Here is a 23,246-nt window from a genome sequence, read left to right on the forward strand (position 1 = left end):
AAACCTAAACTAACCTAACCCTAAAAACAAGTAGTTATACGTTAAATAAAAACGAAAGGTTAGGTTAGGTACTACGTAATAATATAGTAATATATATATATATATATATATATATATATATATACTAACTTACTGCTGCTATGAAATAAAATTAGTCAACAAATATATATACCCATTTTAACCAAAACATTTCACCACTGATAAAGAGTCAAAATTTAAGCAAGTGTAATAAGTATTGGCTATCACAAAAACATTAAACTAAAACAGTTAATATACTGCCCAAACAACAAAATCATAGCTTGAATTACTAAAAAAAAACAAGATGGACTTTATTTGCTGTTTGTCCACCTTGAAGTACAGATATACTCAGCAAAAGCATAGTTTATGACTAGGTAAGAGTCCTGAACAGCATTCTGATGGCAATTCATAAACAGGAAAATTCTTAGATTCCAAAAGAAAACATTCAAGTATTGCAGTAGCCAAAAAAATCAGCACAATTATAAAAGATATTTCCTTACATACTTATCAGTTAAAAATAGCACCAACCAATATTAAATCTTTTTGTTTTGTAAATTTGCAGTGTTAGTCTTAGAAAAAAAACAGCATAAATATTCAGGTAAAATTTATTTCTCTCTTTCAATAAGTTTTGTTGACATCACTGTAATTAAACTTATAGTGTAAAATTCATATTGTTTTGAAAGTATAATATTAGCCATATTCTATTTCTTATAGATTGTGTATATTACACAAGTCAATTTGTTTTAAAGAAACAGGAAATATACATGCAATCTCTCTCTAAATAAGTTTGTTGACATCACTGTAAATACACTTACCATACAAAATTCATAATGTCTTCAAAATCTAATATTACACATATTCCATTTTCACAGATTGTGAATATTACAGAAATCAAACTGCTTTAATTATAATTATTTTATTTGCAGTTAGTCACTTTATTTTTAAAGAAAATATTATTGAATTTCTATATTGCTAGCCAAAAAGTTACAGCAAAACTGCTATGTTTATTTAATTACTGTTCGTTTTTAAGAAAAGTGAGTAATATAAAAATGAAGGTAATGTGTTAGAACAGAAGTCAGTGTACTCTTATTCTGTGCAGATTCTTTACAAACTTTCAGAAAACACTATAGTGATTATGTAAATAGATGCATTACATAAACACTAGAAGCTGACAATAAATTAATGAGGTAAGTAATTAAAGCAATTTTCACACACTTTGACTTTACCAGTTTTATTATTTCATATATTGTTTATTAAATCAGTCAGTTATTTCTATTTCAAACAACTCTAAACGTAACCTCATACAGGAGAAGCTGATAAGTATGTTTTGCTTATGGCAAAGCTACTAGGGCTATCTGATGCTGTCCATAATTTTGAACCACTGACCAGATGGAAGGTAACCGGCCAGCAGCACCCAATGCCAAATCTTGAGCAACTCTTTTACCAACAAATAGTGGGATTGACTGACACACTTTAATGGGCAAAAGCTGATAAGGCATTATATGTATTGTGATCTACATATAATTTCTTTCTATGTACCTCTCAAATAGAAATAATAACTTTAAACCAGAAATGACTTAAAAGGTCACTTAAGATGTCCATATATACTAATTGAAATGTAAGAAATATGTATGGCATTCATTACAGTAATTAATGAAAGGCCAAATTCAATACATTTACATCTTTCATTCAATGCAAGTAACAATAAATTTAATCAAAAAGGACAACAAGAAATAGTCCAACCTGTTAATACTCACCTTATAATATACATACAGTTCAACCTTTTAACAATCTTGTTCAACTCTTTCAAAATTTTGAGGTTTTATGGAACATGAAAAACTCAAAACAGAAATCCTAAAATTGCTTGATCTCTTATGGGTACAACCATATGACTGACATTTGTTTTAATTTCATGTAGCTGTTATGAGAAAATGCTCAAAGAATATCAGTATACTCACAACAACTGCAATTTCTGACCTAAAATTAATAATTTTCCGGACTCCACCTTGTATTTCATTAATACTTTCATGATGGATTATTAATAACTTATAACAAACAAATGAAAAAAGATAACCTATATGACTGATTCAATATGGAAGTGTTTCTGGCTACTGATGACAACCACAACAACAAACCAAACTCTTCTGACACCTCTCTCTCTACCATTATCATTGATTCAATTTCCACTTCTATATCACATAAAAGGAGGAAAACAACTCCCAAACCAAACTCCATGCCAGCAAATTACTCAAAAGTGGCCAATGACAGACACATCCACACCAATGCCAGGACCTTCCACTAATATGCCACCAGCAATAGTCATAGAGGGCATTCCAACTATCAGAAAACCTCAAGTTGCAGCAAAATTCGTGCTCTATTCCCTGACATAAACTTTACAAATGTCCATTGACTGCCTAGTGGGGGAATAGTCATCAAGTGCTCAACCCCAAGGGATTACTGCCACTTTTTGAAACTATGGCCCACTGAAGCTTTTGAGGGTTGCCCAATCAAGCCACATGTTCCCACTGACAACACACCAAAAAAGCCAGTTGTCATTTGAGGAATCCTCCTGGACATAACCGACCAAGAAATTGAAAAAGAGCTATGCCTACAAAATCTCCAGTATGCACATTTCAACATGATCAAATCAACGCGCACAAATAAAAGCACACCACTCATACACCTTACACTAACTAACACTGAACAGGCCACCAAAATCATGCAAGACAGAATCACCTTGTTGTACAGCTGCTTCAAAATAGAAGAATCCATGCACATGAGGCCACCTATTCTCCAGTGTTACAATTGCCAACGCTTTGGTCACACCAGATCTGTCTGTATTGCCAAAGCCCATTGCATCAGGTGTGCTAGAGAACATCGGGTCACTAACTGTCCAAAACAAACAACAGACACAACATACAGCAACTGTGGTGGACAGTATGCTGCTTGTTACCATGGCTGCCCAAAATTCCAGCTAGTTGCCAGTATCAAGACCCAAACCTTAACAACACCACACAGGATCTACATAGACAAGTTCTGTTTCTCTCACAATGCCAGCAAGGAAGACTTCGACCTCAACAACAATCATCACATCAAGCCAGATCTATCACATCTTATGTCAGAGCTGTAACCAGCCAACCTGCCATATTATACGCCGACCAGCCCCAGCAAAATAAACACACTGGAACACAACCAACTGGCACGTTCTACACCTCACTGGACTCGTAGCCTTCGTCATCGAAACCATCATGGCAGCCACCACCATTAAAGACAACCTCACCAATTTCCTGAACAACACTTGTCACTTAGCCCACTGACACCTCCACATCCAAGGTCTCATACTGGAGTTGCTATTGGAAAAAATGGAGCAGGGAAATGGTGATATTCCAACAAGGTAAGTCTTATTCTTTTACTGTTCTCCATGTATACATTCAAGGTGGTTTATATTACAAAAAGTATATATATTACTAGAATTAGCCAATCAAATTAAAGCATCGATAATCAAGATTATAACAACAACTTTCACCTCCCAAACTACAAAATATATTCTATTCTTAAAAATTCTCACTCCCAGGGCATAGCCCTATTATATAAAAACTATTCAGACATATCCATACTTGATCACAGCATACCAACACACCATAAACAAATTTTATGTCAAGTTAAAAAACTCTCACTACCTACAATCACCCTTTTTGAAATTTACATGTCGTCACAATCAATTGCAGATTTAAACTTCCGACAATCAATAATACAGACCTACAACAATGTTATAATAATAATATGCAAACTCAATGCCACTCACCCAGTTTTTCATGGTCAGATCATAAATACCCCTGGTAAAAAAATCAAATACTTCAAACATACCCATAATCTAACAGTAATTAACCCACACACACACCATACTGGTTCACAAAGCAATAACAGATTTAGCCATCATCTCATCTACCTTAACACACATAGTAAACAACTTCAAAGCACATGAAAATATTGGTGGTGACCACTACCCTATATCTTTTCAGATTAAACACGGCAATAGGATAACTCCCCAAAATGAAAACAAAGACTGAAAAATTCCAGATTACAATAGAGTAACATGGTCCAATTCAATAACTCACTTGACAATAAACTCCCCGAACCTAAAATCTCAGCAAACACTAAGGAGGAACTAGAACTATATTAATCAGAAATTACTACTGTTACAGAAACCATCAATGAAAAAATCCCATACAAAAAATACAAAGCAACACCAAATTCATGGACCCTGACACCTGAAATTCACAACCTGATAGTAACTAGATGCCTAAGAAGAGAATTCATAACAACTAGAAACCCAACTCTAAAACCTCTCATTAACAAAGCAAAAAATTAAACGGAAAACTCATAAAAATTCAACAAAAAGAGAACTGGAGTAATTTCTATAATACGCTAGATGACTTGCAACGGCATTATTCTGGAAAACATTCAAAAACATGTCAAGAATCTAAAGATTTCTGGAGTATCAACTACAAAAACACAACAACAACTTCCACAGATAGTCAAAATGCCAACCTATTTGCCAATTATTTCTCTGACATTTTCATCACACCTAACAACATCAATCGAGATCAAAACCACTTTTTAAAAATTAATGATTTCATAAAAAACAATCAAAACTTCTTTTCATCCACTTTTCTCATTAGCATCCCAACCAATACTACAAACATATCGGCACAAAACATTCCAACCCCAATTACCATACCAGAGATTAAAATACACCTACAAACTCTAAAAACAGCACCCCGGGTGAACCCAACATGGTTCTTAAACATGCCTTTCCTAGCCTACTAGAACATTTAAAAAACTAATTTAACCTATCTCTTTTCTCAAGATACCTCTCCAAAACTTGTAAATAACTCTAAGTACTAATGAATTCAGAACAATAAGATTATCAAATTGTATAGGAAAACTTATAGAAAAATAATTTCCACTAGATTATTATAGACCAACAACTTACTATCAGAAATTCATAATGCCGGAAGAAAGATCAGTAAAACAACTGATCACCTCGTTAGGTAAATAGAATCTACCTTTAATAGACTTTTAACAAACACCAAGCCACAGTAGCAACTTTCCTATGTGTACAAAATATTGCTTGACACTGAATGGCTCGATGGCCTTAAATATATACTGATAAAGAATAAAATCCCCATTATTTATACCAAATGGACAGTCAGTTTTCTTGAAAATTGAACAGCCAAAGTAAAAATTAATAACACTAGATTTCAACCATTCATCTTTAATGTTGGAGTACCTCAAGATTTAGTCCTTGTCCTTCTCCTATACAACTTATTCGTTAACGACCTTCCTAAACCAGAAACTCCCCTTACACTCCCATGACAGTATGTGGATGATAACGCAATGTGGATCACTTCTAGAGACCTGACATTTGCAGCTAAGAAATTACAAAAACTATTAAACAAAATTATCTCATGGTGCAATAAATGGCATATAATACTTAACCTAACAAAAATACAAGCTATTATATTCCAAAGAAGCCTAATTAAAAAATATAAAAGATTAAAAAACATAAAGCTCACTATATATGGCTCTACCATCCCCTCTCAAAAACAGTTACATTTCTAGGTATGACTTTAAACAATAATCTTACCTGGCACTCCCACATTAAATCACAAAAACTACTAATGAGAATAGCACACCTCAGAGAAACAAGTCACCAAATTTACGGATGTAAGACATCTATGATTCTTTACATAAAGTATTCATCAGACCAATTATAGAATAAAGATTCATGGTAACCTGTAACATGAAAAATCAACAGCTAACAGCATTACAAAACTTACAAAATTGGGATTCCCGCTTAGCACACCACCTTTCCTTCTATACACCCACATTTTATGGGGAGAAAAATCATAAAACTCCCCTCAATGAAAAAGAGAATTATGAAACTTGCCACTAACTATTATAAAAAATCAACAAATAAAAATACACTCACCTCACTTTTCCCCAATATCACCACCACCCAATGTTCATGGAGGAATATTTATCTCCCTATAATCTTATCCATGATAATAACAATCTACTTTAAATAGAACAGTTGTATGTTTATATGCATAACTATCCTTTTCTAAGCTTTCTTACAGATTCTCAACCATCCCACCAAGCAGCTCTCATAATCTATTTCTTCTTCTCATTTGGTCTTGCCCAGTGGAAGTGGTTTTTTTTTCGGGGTACTCCCATTTATCTCCACATCAACATTCTCGGCATTGGATTTATGGATCCCAGCCACAGCATGTGGATCCTGCCAGGCACTGAAAAGGTTCATTTCTTGACAGTTTGTCGATATCGTTCTTCTGCTTTTCAAAAGCAAATTGACTATGCCTGAAACTTTGCCTCCTTCACTTCATGCCACACCTCTCTCAACTGTCTTTTGTTAATAACTAATATTCATTACACCAATATTATTTCTTCTCAGTAGCAAAATTAGTTCTGAGTAAAAACTACCCAACTCGTGTGGCCCGAAGGCAGATAATCAATCTTCGAGCACCCCGGATGCTGATTATTGACAGCCGACACTGAAATGCCGATGGACGAACCATTCTCATCTAAATTCCCATCAATATTTTGTTTCATCCTACAACAGGAGATAAACACTGGTTATTATAAGATGTGCCTCATTTGTGGATGTGTACTTCTAAGCAGTTTAATCTATACTGTCATATCCAACAATTCCTCGTTGAATAAATGTAATTTTCTTTCCAATTTCTCAACAGTTCCAGTAAGAGAATAAACACACAAAAACTTATTTTAACGATAAAAGAAACTTAATATATATCCAACATGGTATACACAATGGTAAGTTCCAACCTTGAAATCAATGATGTGAGTGAAACACATCACTGCCTTCATTACTTGCTTGAAAACTGAGCATTTTCAATAATAAAGTTGAGAAGCATTCATTTCTGTGATCATAAAGGCTAGCCATATTGACCTTTAATGGCCAGAAAAAGAGCAATCTTTAGAAAAAAACAGTTAATTAATATTTTTATCAATTTTTGTTACTGAATCAAACATAGAATGAACTGCTCATCAGCATGATGCAATTAAATGTGGAAGAAATCTGATATTTTGAGACCTGCATATAATAATTCTATAATAAAACTGTGTCATAAATAATAAAAACTGCTATTAATGAAAAAAAGAAACCATTCCTTACAAAATATATGCAAGGCACAAGTTTTACTACAGAAATTTTCAGCATAAAAGGTTGAGTGGGACTAGCATTTAAGATAGTTGAAAACACTTGTCGACATCAGCCAGGGGAAAAAAACAAACAAACAAACCAAGAACGGAAATGATTTATTCAAGATATTAAAAGCATCATGTGCACCAATAGCAAGCATTAGAGTCTAATATTTTTCAGCATTACATTTTCATGGTTGACCCCTTTATTACTGTATAAGAAGATTCTTTGAGAGCAACACTTCACCCAGTACCCAGAATACAATCTGTCTCTGGACTATAAAATATAAATAAAACTTTTTCTTATTTTAGTGAGATGCCATTGTATACCATTTTGTATTTGTATAACCTACGTAATAACTGATGCACTTCAAATACATGTGCAACAAAAACTTTACTATTAGGTGAAACTATAAACAAAACATACATTCAACACTTTTCTTTTGCAAACTCAAGAAATTAAATATTTTTGATTTTTTCTTTGAGTTCTTTAAACCACTGAGTTTATTTTGAAACTCCAACTTCTACAAAAATTTAATAGTTTTAATTTCTTTATCATTAAATCAGCTGTATTTGAAGAAACTAGCAACATATTTAAGAGGTTAATTTTATTAATAATTCCAGGCTTATATTCAGATGGTTAATGTCTTTTTTTAATTTGTTATGGTACAAAATTTGGTTGTATTTGTTTTAAGTTGTCTTTTATTCTAAGATAATCTACAAGGGTTAAGTTTGTTCATAGCTCTAGTATTGAACTTTGTAACAAACACATACACAGATATGTACACATAAATGCTTTTTGTTGTTGTCCTATGCTAGCATTCAAACTATGAACACTTACAAATATTTAAATACTAATACTCCCACAAAACTAGCTTAAATAAATATTTACAAATAGTATTAACTTTATAACAGCTGGCAATTTGACATGTAATACCTAGCTTACAATGTTTTCCCATGAAAAGAATAATAATAATAAATGCACAACTGGACATTTATTCTAATAATACAAGGTCTTAAGATGTAATTTTAAAAATATCTGCAAACATGATTAAAGCTTTAACATCACTAAAAGCTTAAAATAAAAATTGAACACACATAGCAACAATGTTTTTATCTACATAAGAGAACCCCAAAGTCTAATTTCTCTCTCTCTCTGTCAAAAGCATGATTTCATGTCAACTGCCTGAATAAAACTACGAATTTAGCTTATATCAGCCATTTATAGATAGGGTTCATATAAGCTACAGTGAATAACTATATAGAAATCAGATACTCCCTAAATAATATTTAATCATTAAAATATTGTACCCTATCAAATCTCTTTTCTCAAAATAAGGAATCACACAAGCATATTACATCAGTTAAAACCAAAATTATTTAAAAAAATTTAGCCTCAAGAATTTAAAACTAGGTCAGTTTGCTATAGACAGTGCAGCACTGTGTTTTTAAAGGCATCTTTGTTCATAAGGCTTTCTTTCCATTTTTGCACTAATTCATCTGCTTTTCACACATTTGGATTATAGGATATCTTACTGTATGTAGCTGCAACTCATAATTTTATATAAGCTTAACTTCAAGTTAAAGCAAACTTTTAAAATAATCTATTCAAAGTACATAAATAAGACCTATTATTCTAACACGATTTACCACTTCAACATGTTGATTTGATAACACTGTGAAAGTTGATTTTAAGCACTTTTGCACACTTTATACAGTTTTTTGTTTAACTGACAGATCCTAGACAAGCAACAACAAGAAGTATTCAATCATACTTTTTTGCAAAGGATTCAGTTAACATTTAAACTTTTTTTAATTACTCACTCTATGGTGGTTAAAAGCTACGTACCCTTGAGAGTTAAACTCTGTACATGAGAATCACCAGAAAACAGCAAAACAAGTAACTATTAGTTTTAAGATCAGATCTACTGTAAATGAATCAATGCAACAGATGATTGTATCTGTTCTTCATTATAAATAAAATCATCACATTTTGATTAAAATCAGAATACGATAAATTATATTCTCCTTATAAAACAGATAAGAAAAAACTTAATAAAAGATTAAATCTTACAAACAACAATCTGTTTACGGATGTATGTAAAGACAGAACTGTACATGTCATAAAATGTTTATTACTTAACATTTAAACATATGTCACAAGTTAACTCTGTTCCATATTGTGGTGGAATTTATTAAAATAAAATAACTTTTCTAACATTGGGAGTAAACAAAAAAAATATATATGCAAGTGCTCACTAGGGATGGGACAAATATCCAACTGGATGTTAAACTTGTGATGAATCAGGAAGTATTTCCATCAATGAATCATCTCACAGAGTTACAAAGGCATGATACAACTTGTACATGCATCACACATAATAGATATTGCACATGTAGCCCATTGGTGCCTTCTACTAGCTTTCAACAATAATAACATTCTCCCTGGTACAATTCTTTTCCCTGTTTTAGGTCATTTAATGGGTTTTATGGATAAATTATCTGACTACTTACCCAACTAGATATGAGGGAAGCATATCCTTCTAGTATTATTGAAAGAGAGTGGAGTAGAGAGTTTTAATAATTATAAATCCTGAGTATTACATATGATACTCAACTGTAAACTAATATTTTTAACTCTCATTGGCTCCATTTCAATACCTTATGTTTATTTTGTTGTTTTTTTAGATAAAATGTACAGATAAATTTGTTAACATTCAAAATGTGTCCAAGAAATTGACAGATCCTAAATCTGATCTACCGAATAGATATTCTCAAAATCATGTGATGCTCATATGAAGCTCTCTTCTAATCTCATAAGTTGAACTAAAACAACCGGTTCTTACTGTCACATTCATGAGCTTCATCTGCACATCAGATAAATGTAGTTGTGTATCGCATATGATACTCGGATGCTTTAGCATTGTCTTGTGAAACACGTGTGATGCACATGACAGGGATAGAGTTAGAGTGGGAACTTTGAAAGTCATAATACAGATAGTCATTATGTAGTTTCAATAAATATCATGCTACAGATTGTCCCTTTACCTGCAGTGACAAGCACAATCCAAAGAGCTTTCTCAGGATGGGATTAGGGGTTTAAAGCAATGTCTTATGCTGCCATGTGCCCTTAAAGGGCCTGCAATGGCTACCAACTCATGTGAAACTGTACTTTCAAATTAAATTTTCAAAAAAGAATGACGACCGTTTTTGTTTATGGCAAAGCTACTGAGGCTCTCTGTCACTGTCCCTAATTTTGAGCTGCCAGCAAATGGGAAGGCAACCTACTAGCAGTACCCACTGCTAACTCTTGGGTTATTCTTTACCAATGAGTAGTGGGATTGACCATTACATTACAATGCCCTCATGGTTGAAAGGGTGAGCATGTTCAGCAACAGGTTTCAATACTACGACCTGCAGATTCAACAATGACAAAGTAACTAATTTCATACAATACTATAATGAAGTGGTATGTTACACCTGCTATACATTTTTAATACATATAACCACAAATAATATCTGATCCTAAAATGCTGAATCTGATCAGAAATCACAAGCCGATGTCCAAAATGCAATCAAAACTGATATATGTTCCATCCCTAGTGTGCTTACAAAACATGAAGATTCAGAGCTTTACATTGCAATTTATTACAAATTTAAATTAATTATAGAGATTGCATTCTCAATTTTTCTTTTTTTTCCACAAAACGTTTGAGAGTTTCCTCTTTAACTATGAAAAAAAAAAAAAACTAATAAATCTGAGATCCTCCTTTCCACAGATTTTTTAGCTAATTTAAAAGTTATATGCATATGTAGTACTTCAATATTAGAATCAAATTCTATTTACTCAGAGTTCAGGCTACTTTAACAAACCTTGCACATATCTGCATACTGAACAGAACACTCACATGGGTTTTGAAGGTTTTAAAGTAACACTTAGAAATTCTTTGGAACATTTTCTCAAGTTAATAATGTTAAGCAAAACACTGTACAGTCATTCACAAATCTCAATATAATACTTGTGACGTTTCTTGACTCTTGACAAGTAAACTGTTTGGAGAACAATGGGAAAATCTTCTTATTCTATATAAATATCTTCTATAGGATAGGCCATTTCAATAAACTTGTGATAAAATCGATGAAAAGCTCGTCTGAAAAAACACCATTAATAAATATGAGGTTTTGTCCTTTTTTTTTTACATTTCAGATTAAAATGATTTATTAAATAACTGGTGTTACTGGTGTTTCTTTTTTTTTAGAATGTATAATTATGTCTTTAAACCTGAAAATCTTAAACTTCATGAAAAAGACAGAATTCCATTCATTCATAATCCAGAAGAAAAAAACTTGAAATTTGAAGAAAAAGCCATTGCATACTAGTTGGTTGAGAGTAATGTTTATATTTGAGGTATTAACTTTATATTCATTAACATACATATACTAGAAAGAAAACAGAGCAAAGTCTGAAGCATTACAAGCTGTTTTGAATAATATAATTAGTCAACCAGAAAAAATAAAACTCCAGGACCAAAAGAGTACATGAAAAAGTAAGCAACTGTTATGATTTATTTTTTATCACTCTCTCCTTTCCTGAAAACTTGGATAAAAGTTTAACTGAATAAAGCAGAACTCACCCAACAGCTTCAGCTACATCTCTTGTAGATTCTTCTCCCATAAATACATGACAAGCAAACCGCTGATAAAGAGGATGTTTTGTAATAAATCCAAAATATCTGTAACACATAATATTAGTAATTAATATACAGATACTGAAATAAAGCTGTCTGCTGGTCATGTCAGTTACAGAGCAAATAAAAGCTAAGTTTCATTCTTTCGTCTTTGTTTTTGTGAAAACAAAATGTTTAGAAAAATTTATACAAGTTTGTTTATGGCAAAGCTACTAAGGCTACCTACAGCCATCAGGGAAGGCAACAGCTGGTACCACTTACCATAAACATTTGACTACTCTTTACCAACAAGTAGTGGGGCTGGCTGTTACATTATAACTCTACCATGGCTACTAGGAGAGAGCAAACCATATTTTACAAGTCTTTTTATACAAAATTATTTGAAAATTTTATATTAAATTGAGTGTTCTTATTTTATTATGGTGTGAAGCTATTGAATTCTAAACTTTAATTTTGGATAAGAGTATCACTATATTCTATCTGAGAATCTTAAGGTTAATTGAACCTAATTTTTTATGTACAATTTATCTTGATAGTACAAGCTGTATGAGATAACTAATTTTATTTCACCTTTTTTTTTTAAAGTCTGGTAAAATGACAGCTTATTTAATGATCCACTAGGTGGCCTGAAAGTGATACCCAAAGATGAAACAGTTTGATTTAAATTTTAGTTTTCCTTTTGACTTGCAAATAATAAACATATTTTGACATTTGACTGATAGTATTGTAGTTTTATCAGCTAGGTCTCAATTATGAAAACGAATATTCTAAAGGAAAATAACTTTGGTAATTTTACTTGCAGTAATAAATGAGCTTTGATGTTGCAGTGTCCTTTTAATATATGCAGATCACGGTACTATTTAAGAAAATATCGTTGAATTTCACAAATGACCAACACAGTAATAAATAAATTTGTTATTAATATAATACTAGTTTCAGAAATTGACCACCAGTGTTTTATATTCACACTAAATCTGGTACAAAATTTCATTTCTACACTTTACAAGAATGTTATTAAAGTTTTTTGTTGTTTTTTTTTCCTCGTTTACATCCCTGATCACTTGCCGAAGGTTTTAAACAATTTTCTGACTGTATCAGAGTTTAAGCAAAGTCTTACCATTTGTGAGACTAAGAATTCCAACCATTAAGCCATGCCAAGCCTTCTAGGTTACTACTGTACTTATCTTTTAGAATGTATATTGTTGAAACCATATAACTATCTATATGATAGGCAAATAAATGTCTGTTTGTCCTTCTGTCACGCTCTGTATCTCATGAACAATTAATCATACAAAAAACAAATTACATGTCAAAATTTCAGGAAAATTTTAAATTTTTTGCAATTAATAAAAATGCATAGAGAGAGGAACATGTTTTGAGTATATATTTTTTGTTAGGTTTATATAAATATGTGTATATTTTTTTCATGTTGGTATTATATACATGCATGATTTTATTGTACAATGTAGATTAAATTAAAATGTATATCTCCCCTTTGATATTTTTTATAGAAATGACAACTGTCAAAAAGTATTCACTTCTATAACAATCTTTCCTTGCACTCAGTAAAATGACAAGGAATGGTGGAATCCAGCAAAGACAATCCCAGCAGCTACTCAGAAAAGCCGAGTGTTTTAATGTGATGGATGCACCCACTACATCAAAAATTAAAGATTTTTGCCAACAATGCATTGTATTCAGTCTCCTTTGCTTAAAAACAAATGCAATACAATTTTTGTTATTGAAGTAACACATGGAACAACAAAAATGGTTGTAAATGGCTCACTAGACAATCATATTGCACATACACTCTGATCCAACGGATTGGATTGACTGCATATTCATTCATCATTATTTTTAGGAAAGTTACAGTTGAATTGTTTCAATGGGCATCTGCCAGAATTCATATATTTCAGTATAGTTACGCTATATAATCTGTTTATTCACCTAACTGTAACAAATCACTAGTAATGGCTAATTGACTTCTCTAGCTAGCATCCATTACAATGCATGCATATATTCCAGCTCATTCTATAATAGAAGCGATTTATTGTAGAATATACCAGGTCAACGAAGTAAGCTCTTTGTCACAACAGGATGCAAATCATGAACCCCAATCTGACAAGCTTAATCTGTATGTGACAAGCAAAACTGAAGCTTAATGTTTATCTTGTCTTAAAACCTAATAACATAAAATGTACAACTCTATCAAATTAAAATTTCATAACAATTTACTAGAGAAATTTAGATGGTATATACAATTTCATGATATGAAATATGCAAAAGTTTCAATGTACACAGCAAACTGCTTAAGTATCTAAAGTAAAAGACAGTCTAAATTTTCTAGTAGCTGTTATACACAGGCTTATATTGATAACATAATATTTTTTCTTCAATAAAAACATATTGTGATATACACATGTTGGCTTATAAGTATGTCTTATCTAATTACTTTCAGTCAGCTGATGCCACAATGAAATGAAAAAATAATAACATGAAAGATGAAATTAGTGACACTCATATGGAAGGTGAATATTAAGTGCAACAGAGGATATGAAATTACAAGATTAGTTAAAATGGAAAAAATATAACAACTTAAAAAAAAAGTCTTTCTTTAATGAATTGAAAGAAATAAACAAAATATTCTCCTTAAATACAACCCTAAAGTTCTCACACATTTCACCATTCAAGAACATGACGGATTCAAACATAGCACTGGTAGTACAAGGTTTAGAAAAAATATTATTTTTAAAAATATCTCAAGAGTTCATCAGGTTCGGGATGGCAGATAACTAGAGAATCTTTTTATCGTAAGTACTTCAAAAGTAGAAACCATACATATTACAAACATACAACAGCTTTATCAGATGTTGCCATATCTTATGCTAAAGGTACTCAGTAACTTAAGTATAGTTTGTGTTATTAATATAATGTGTGCAAATATGTGGAACTAAGAAACTTTCACTAGTCATCAAACAAAAATCAGCAAGTCCCTTGTTTTTTAAAAGAGTTAAAACCTACAGTAAGCTACAAATCAAGTTTAAGGCCTAGAATAGTTTCTTCACTGAGGGTAAGTTAGATCTTGTTTATTGCAAACAATTTTGCTGCACACATGAGCATTAAGTAGTTGCAACCTAATGTACCTACATGTTCTAAACACATCTGGTCATTTGAATCAAAACCATGGAACAGATTCATTTTATAAGTTGAAAGTTTACAACCAACATTTAAAATGTAAATATCTTATTATAAACTAGTTAAAACTGTGTCAACACACATAAAGGTACAAACTTTCAATATGAAAGTTTTGTGTTCTGAAAAGATCATTACAAAATAAAATCAATGAATGTAACACTGCTGAAATCTAAACAAATGAATTAAAGAAGCTGAATGCTTATGAGCTCTACTGTACAATTTTAACATATCAATGTGCTTGATGTCAGAGATTTCATAAGAGGTGATGATAGGATATAATATTACTACAACTAAAGTAATACCAATAAATTATAAGTATAGTAATAATAACATGGTGTCTAAAATTATGGGGTGCATACATTTGAAATTCATTTCTTAAAGTTTCTGAAACCTTCCAGACTCTTAAGAAGTACTTTGTCAAAAATTTAGCAAAATGCTTGTCATCTTGATGCTTTGGTTTTGAGATAGAAGATTCATAAAAGGGTAGAATATTCTGGCAAAACATAAGTTTGACTGACACCAATAATATGCATATCAAACCAATAACAAGAGCAAGCAAAAGCAAAAAAGTATGCCTTCCAAAAATACCTTACTTCATAGAAAGTTAAAAGTTTGAAACACTTTAGTACTAAAGCCTAAAAAAAAAACCATCTAAATATGGAGGATGACAAGAAGTAGGTAGCATTGCTTCTTGAAAAGTCTTAAGCATTTCCATGACAGCAGTTAAGAGCAGAGAGGAGAATGAGTACCATGGAAAGAATGAATGGTCTAAAGCAACCTGTAGAGCAGAGACAGATAAACCACTGTTAACAAACAGGAAGGAAAATTTTGAGTAAATGAGAGTTAAAGACAACAAAATATTTACTTCAAATTGTTAATTACACTTAAGAAAAAATTTTAAGGATGACTATCTGAATAAAATGAATATTCATCTAGTAGATCAGGAGGAAATTCTGCAATAAAAAGATGCTATAAAGAGAACCTGAAAACAAATACTGTAAAATTCTAGTAACACCTTCACTAGAACCTGAAACAGGAGATAAGCATACAAAAATCCTCTTGGCCAACCTTGGGCCAAGGGGTCTATAGCCAAGGATGCTGTATCCGAACTGGATATCAGAAAGTGGCATTAAGGGACCTTAAGGTATTACCATCCTAACATGTGAAAGCTGATCTGGTAAGAAATTTATTTCTTCTTGAAAATGACAAGCATGTAAAGTGACAATCAATTCTACCTCCATCCACAAAACTGATGAACATGTCCTCTCCAATTGCTGATAAAGATAATAAATGTAGTGCTGTTTGAATGATGCTGGAAAATTAAGTTCTGTAAAATATTCATGAAGCTTAAAAAAGGTTTTAAACTGCACACAAAGAGTCAGAATGTATATATATATGATTTCCCCTGCTCTGCTGAGGACTGATCACTAGGACAGCCTCTATATCTGTGCAAAAAATAAAATATGAGCTCTGAAGATTTAAAGAAATGGCAGAAGCAGCATTCTAATACAAACATGAGCTTGCAGCATCTGAGTCTTTGTTAACTCGAACACTAGATTAAAGAGATGACTACAGAAAATCTTCCATTATAAAGCTAAGTCCCATTGACTAAGGGGTCACACACAGATGTAACAAAGCTGATACCACCTTCAACATGTCAAAAAGGCAGTTCTTCAACAGGTTGTCCAAAAATAAAATGTAGGTGCAGCAGTAGACAAATGTGTAAGACCAGAAACTTTACCAAGTTGGGGGTTCAAAGTGATGCAAGGATCAAAACAGATCTCAAATAAAGAAGAGATGGTGGGAAGCACTGGCCCTGGTTTCCACCAAGTCAAAAGCATCAGCAGAAAAATATATGAATAAAGGTGTCAGGTATAACACCCAAAAAAAGGTTACATCTGAGACAATGTTTTTGGATGGAAACAATCCTCACAAGACCTTAGTGGTTAGCCATGGTGATGGAAGAAAACTACGGGCATGGATAAGAAAACATATGAGTTATGTTAAAAAATATAAAGTACTGAATTTGAGCAATGTTTAATGCCTTAAGTTACCTTAGTTTTCATCATGTAAGCAGAGTCTAGTGTTGCTTGAAAACTGATTATTAAAATCAGAAACTCTATGATTTCATATTTTCAAAGTTCATTGGTACATCATAATCATTTGCATAATATCACATGAACACTAACAGTAAAAACAGTGGCTACAATATTAGTAATGAGAAACTGAGTGTGAAAAATGAAGTGTAGTACACAACAGATGATTTCACATACGATAACATGTTATACCATTCTATTTTTCATTTTTCTATTGCCCTTGACACAAAGGATAAATAGCCACAATGACTTGTGAAGCCATTTTGTCTATTACATATAACAGATGAGGTGGTTTCTCACAACCTTTTCGTTTCTTATTTTTAATTTAACAATATTTGACAACAGAAAATTATATTTTTTTAAGTTGTTTTTCCAAAAACACTAAAAATAACATTTAAAAAGCTGTTGTGCAAATCAGTTTCAAACATTAAGTGAAAAAGTGATGTCATTTTACAAAAGACACTAAAGGTAATATAATATTAAACAACTTATTGATCAAATCATTGCTTCCAACATGAAGTGAAACAGAAATATATTTTTTTTACAAAAGACACTAAAGGTAATATAATTTTAAAAAGTTATTGTGCAAATCAACACTTCCAACATGAAGTGAAACAGTAATATACTTTTATAAAAGACAATAAAGGTAATATAATTTTAAAAATTTATTGTGGAAATCAACACTTCCAACATGAATGCGGTGTTTCCATATAGTAAAAAAATGGCAACAAAATCAATGCTTCAAACATTATGTGAAACAGTAATGTTGTTAAAGAACAATGGACTTTTTGATAATGAAATGTTTCCATATGATAAAAATGTTGACAGCAGGACAAACCCTAAATTTCTCATTAAAGAGTTTTATTTACTTTAGCTGACAGGTTTTGTTTCTAGTTTAATATTATGTAAATTATTGTATGTTAATATTTCATATTTACAACAAATAATATGGTATCTTGGAAAAATCTGTGTTTTTGTCATGAAGTGTTGTTTAAACTGCATAAATTCTCAACTTGATGATATATTTTTAAAATTGTAATCAATCTCATAAATAATTAAGTTTATTTCAAGTAAAGCTGTGTTGTTATTCTGTAAAACCAAAAATACAGTCTTCTCTAATGCACTGTTTGTTAGTCCTAACAAAAATATAATTAAAAATGTATCAACAAATGTTCAGTGCTTTTCCTGGAAAGTAACAACTGGTAGCTCTTGAGTTTAAAAGTTCAGTATCCTCTGTATCTTTTTTTAATTCCACTGAATCTTTAAAAAAATTCTTTCAGAATTAATTTTATCCATGTCTTCCCACATTGAGCTTTCTTTTCAATATTTTAATTGATATCATTTGTTTAATAGGATTGCACACGGTCTTGAATCGATGTGTGAAGCTACACAGTTGGAGTGTTATAGTGGGATGAGCCAAGCATCTCTGGAACGAGCTGACAATAGTCATGTAACCCAATTTGAGGTGAGTAATATGTTTACTTTTAGGTAACATTTAGTTCTTTATTTTTTGTTGTTTTGGTCTTATTTTTGTTTTTTAAAACTTGTAATAGAGATTTAAAAGTAAGTTGATTCTTTCTCATTTTTCTTCTTTTTTTTGTGGAAATGCTCATGTAAAAATTCTTAATTAGCAGGATAGTGAACTTGGTGATGCAAAACCACCTTGGCTTCCATCTCCTCCAGGCGACATGCCGCCAAAACAAGAGCGAAAACGGCGGAAACTACCTGAAATACCCAAAGATAAAAGAAGTATGCTATAGTAATATTTTATGTTGTGAAAGTCCATAGCTATTGTCAGCTTATGGTAATAAATAATTTATCTACTGTTTTTTATTTAACAGTATTTGAAGGAAGCACAAAGGGTAGAAATTTATGGTTCAAAAAGTATCAGATTACTAACTAAGCACAATGATATATGTTCTATTAGATCAGCTCACCAAGAAAACCTGACTTAATATACATATTACAGTTTTTTTTTTATTTAAGTGGTCAAATGTACATGTGGAACTCCATGCTATTTTATCTAATTGTCTGAAGTATAAGTTAAAGGTGTTCTCAAAGTTTCATAGGTAATGAAAAAGTTAAATATCTCATCTGTTGATATAAACACCATATTTAATTACTGATTTAAATGGAAAAGTTCCACTGCAGCATTTAGTGTAGCTACTAGCCATAATCCAGGTTTCGAACATAAGAAAAACTGTAATGGGGATGAAGCTGAGGTCATCATCTTTTAATATTTTAGTCTGAGAGACCGCTTAAAGAACTTGTTTAAAGTTCTTTAAAGAGTTGTAGATTTGTTTTGTAAATCACAAACTTAGATTGATTTATTTTGTTAGAATTACTTTACTTGCAAGATGACATGAAGTTAACTGGTTGATAAGTCCATTATTGTAAAAATATGCTTCATCACACAAACTTTAATTCAAAAACTTTCCTACATTCTTTATATTCCATCTATATAATTTAGGAGTGAAAGTATTTGATGCCTTAAAGTAGGATTAACTTCTACTTTTATAACCAGATCTGGGAGGAAGGAAAAAGTTATCAGCAATACCAACATCTCTGGCTGAAGAATTGCAAGCTGCACAAAAACATGAGGCTGAAACAGTTGATGGCCATGAAGTAGCTATTGGCCAGGATAACTCCCTGCAAAAAAGACGTCTGATTCATCGTGTTTCTGATAGTATGTTTTTAGAGATTGACAGAACTGATGGTCTGGTCAAACCTTTGTTGAGGTGTGTGTTATAGCAAAATGATTAAAATGTAATATTTTCAGTGGGTTCTTTTATACTTTAGCTTTAAAGAAAATCATCTTTAATTAAAGAGTCCCTTTATTTTTTTGATGCCTTTAATCCTATCGCAACAGGCTCATTTATTTTGCAAGGCCTTGTAACCACCATGTAAACCACGAAGGTATAAAAACTATAATTCTGAAAGTACATAATGTAGCTTCACAAAATTGAGCAAGCTTTGAATAAAAAAATTATTTTGTAGATAAAAAATCAGAATTTTTAGGTATTTTTACTAAAAATTTGTCTGTAAATATATTTTCGTTTTAAGATTAAGAATACTTTGCTTCATCTGAAAATTTTAAACTTTCATTTGTATAATCTCTAAAACCTCCTAAATAAATATCAAGCTTTTTTTTTTCTTTCTGAAAACATCATAATATGATATGTCATTTGATAGGTTAAAATTTTGGCTTTCTATAGGTTATAAATACTATAGTGTAAAATGTCAGAGAGAACTGTTGGCAGTTTGTGAAAGAGAGGATGTGACAGGCAAGTGGGTCTGATTTTCTAGTTTATGGCTCCATAAGAAAAAAAGGATTGAAGGATATGAAAACTATGCTTTACCTGGGTAGTAATTCATTTACTTTAAATTATATACTTTTCAGAAGGGTGGTACGTAGACTAGAGAAGAGGGAAGAAAGCAAATGTCACACTTTTTGTACCAGGGGAGAATGAGGATTTAAAAAAATATTTTCTGATAACATTAAGAACTTAAATATTATTAAATATTAACACTTGATCTATTATCTACATTCAAATGCCAAATTTATTCTTATACATTGATAATAAAGTAGTTTTAATAAATGTTGAATGTAATTCTGTAAAAGTTTGTGAAATGTGCTCTTTGACCTGCCTGATACAAAAGGGTTAATTTATTTTTTTTAACTTTATTTCATTGTATTATTTGTAGAGGTACAGAATAGCAAAACATAGTAATTACATAATTGTTTCAGTAGTAACTCAATGTTATTTCTTCAGTTGTCACACAAAAGAGAAGGTTTTAACAGAGAATGATTCCAGCCCTGAATTTGATGGACATGGACGTTTTTCTAATGAAATTGACAGTGGAACTTCTACTGCACACACTCCATCTGTTTCACCGGTTGTGAATGGTAGGTAAGACTTATTAAACTTGCATTCTTCCTTCTCAGTCTTAAGCTATTGTTTTGTTTTATGATGACTTGTTTGTGTTCTATATTTAACATAGGTATCTAACTTGCTGGTCAAGAGATGCTTGCAGATCATATTTGGATTTTGTGTGGCTTACTATCTGTGAAAACCATAATAAAAGTAATAAAGGTTTGTTTTATAGCCAATGAAAAATAAGGATCTGTTTGCAGTAAAATTTCCTTGAGTGAAGTGAATTATACATTGCTCACATTTATTACATGTCTTCTACATGAATCATGCTATTTATGTTGCTGCTCAGTTTTATAACCAACAAATATGGATAACTGCCTTGTTTGTAGGATCTGTATCTCGTTCATCTTCAAGTACGCTAAGTTCCACTCCATCAGGAGGTCATCTACAGTTACAAGATGCCACTCACCGTGGTTTGCAAAAGTTTATTCCACGACACGAAGATGAAATTGAAGTTGAAATAGGTGATCCTGTGTACATACAAAGAGAAGCAGATGACTTATGGTGTGAAGGTGTGTTTTTAAACTCATAATGCAATATTTTGATGTTGTTTTGATTTTAATAGTATTGCAAATAGCGTGTTTATTAATATAAAGTAGGTGAAGAACAAAACTAAATATATAGAGAAGATAAGTGTCACAGTATTGAATGTGATAAACGTTTTTTTAACTTAGATATATTTATGGATAATGTTGCAATAAAAAAATGTCAGTACCTATTATTCACACAACAAATTCAGGTTTCTCACTGATAAAGATATTGATCTTTTTATACTGAGCATGCTGATGTGATTATACCATCTAAAATATTGTATTTCTGCTTTGGTTAGCTGTTGTAAATGTTAAATTATTTAATGAGGCTATCAATAATGCTTCTTGCTTGATGAAAGAGTTAGTACAAAGGATCACATAAGGATCTTCTGGAGAACAAAAATGAAGAATAGTCAACTATTCGAAAGTGCTCGAGTTTTGGGTCTTATTTTAAGTTTAATAATGCTTCTTGAGTATTTTAGTAATCATAGAGAACCACATAAATATTTTTAAGACTTCACACAACTGAAAACATCTCAGATATGTTAAACAGTGTGTTACTATGATTGAGAAATTTATTTCTCATGTTGTTAAGCAGTTATAGCAATTTGTAAATAGTATGGCACTACCTGAATGTCAACATGCTGCGATATTTTAGATCTTCTGTTTTAAAGAAAGAGTATTGTAAATCTTCAAGGAACATCGTAGTATGTTTATTGTCAAATTTCTAATTAATTTCATTTCATTTTAAGGAGTTAACTTAAGGACTGGAGCCTGTGGGATTTTTCCCAGTGCCTACGTAATTGACATAGACTACTCTGATTTTGATCCAGGTAGGCTTATATTGTTTCTGATATAATTAATTGACTACAGTTAAAGATTAGTCAAGACTAAATATGTTAAACAGTGATGTTAACTTTCTTACTGTTGACATAAAGAACTGAATCCAATTATGGAAATTTTGCAATTTAGTTATAATATTTTTGGCCAGAAGTGAAACTGAAATTTAAAAAAGAATTTAATGTCTTGTGTTTGGTACATTAGATGGTGTTAAGACAAGAAAAGAACGTTATCTGGTGGACTTTCTGGGCTCCTGTGAAGTCTCATATCATAAAGGAAATAAAGTTCTTTGTAGTGCAGTGAAAAAGGTAAATTTAATGATGTAGTAATATGTTTTACGGTGCAACTGGTCTCTACATTACGTACGGCTTCTTTTCAAGAATGTATATTAGATAGAAGGTAGTGTATTGTGTGAAGCTAGCAGTAAAAAATACTTTAATGTTTTAAAAAAAATTAATAAATCATTAAAAATTATCAAAATTAGATTCACTAAGATCTTAAGTTTATATTAATGACTTAACCAAAAAAAAAGTCAGATTTTGACTCTTTAGAATCCTTTATGGCTCATAAGAAAACTTATTGGTAAAATATTGATATTATATTTTAGCAGATTCCTTTTTAGCTTTTTGCTTTTTATTATTACATGCTGGAGTTCACAAAAATATCATGTAGTATTAATTAAGCACTAGAAACTTGCATTCT

The 23,246-nt window shown here is 31.4% G+C and overlaps 1 protein-coding gene across 1 annotated transcript; it reads left to right on the forward strand.

Annotated features, from left to right (window-relative positions):
• Positions 1 to 3,380: 3,380 nt before the first annotated feature.
• Positions 3,381 to 22,870, forward strand: LOC106461324 (JNK-interacting protein 1-like). The gene is made up of 8 exons (XM_022388601.1): positions 3,381 to 3,412; positions 18,593 to 18,704; positions 18,874 to 18,988; positions 19,764 to 19,977; positions 21,013 to 21,146; positions 21,504 to 21,686; positions 22,457 to 22,537; positions 22,749 to 22,870. The coding sequence occupies exons 1-8, from the start codon at positions 3,381 to 3,383 to the stop codon at positions 22,868 to 22,870; spliced, it is 993 nt and encodes a 330-aa protein (XP_022244309.1).
• The last annotated feature ends 376 nt before the right edge of the window (positions 22,871 to 23,246 follow it).

Source organism: Limulus polyphemus, unplaced genomic scaffold, assembly GCF_000517525.1.
Source record: "Limulus polyphemus unplaced genomic scaffold, Limulus_polyphemus-2.1.2 Scaffold38, whole genome shotgun sequence".
NCBI lineage: Eukaryota > Metazoa > Arthropoda > Merostomata > Xiphosura > Limulidae > Limulus > Limulus polyphemus.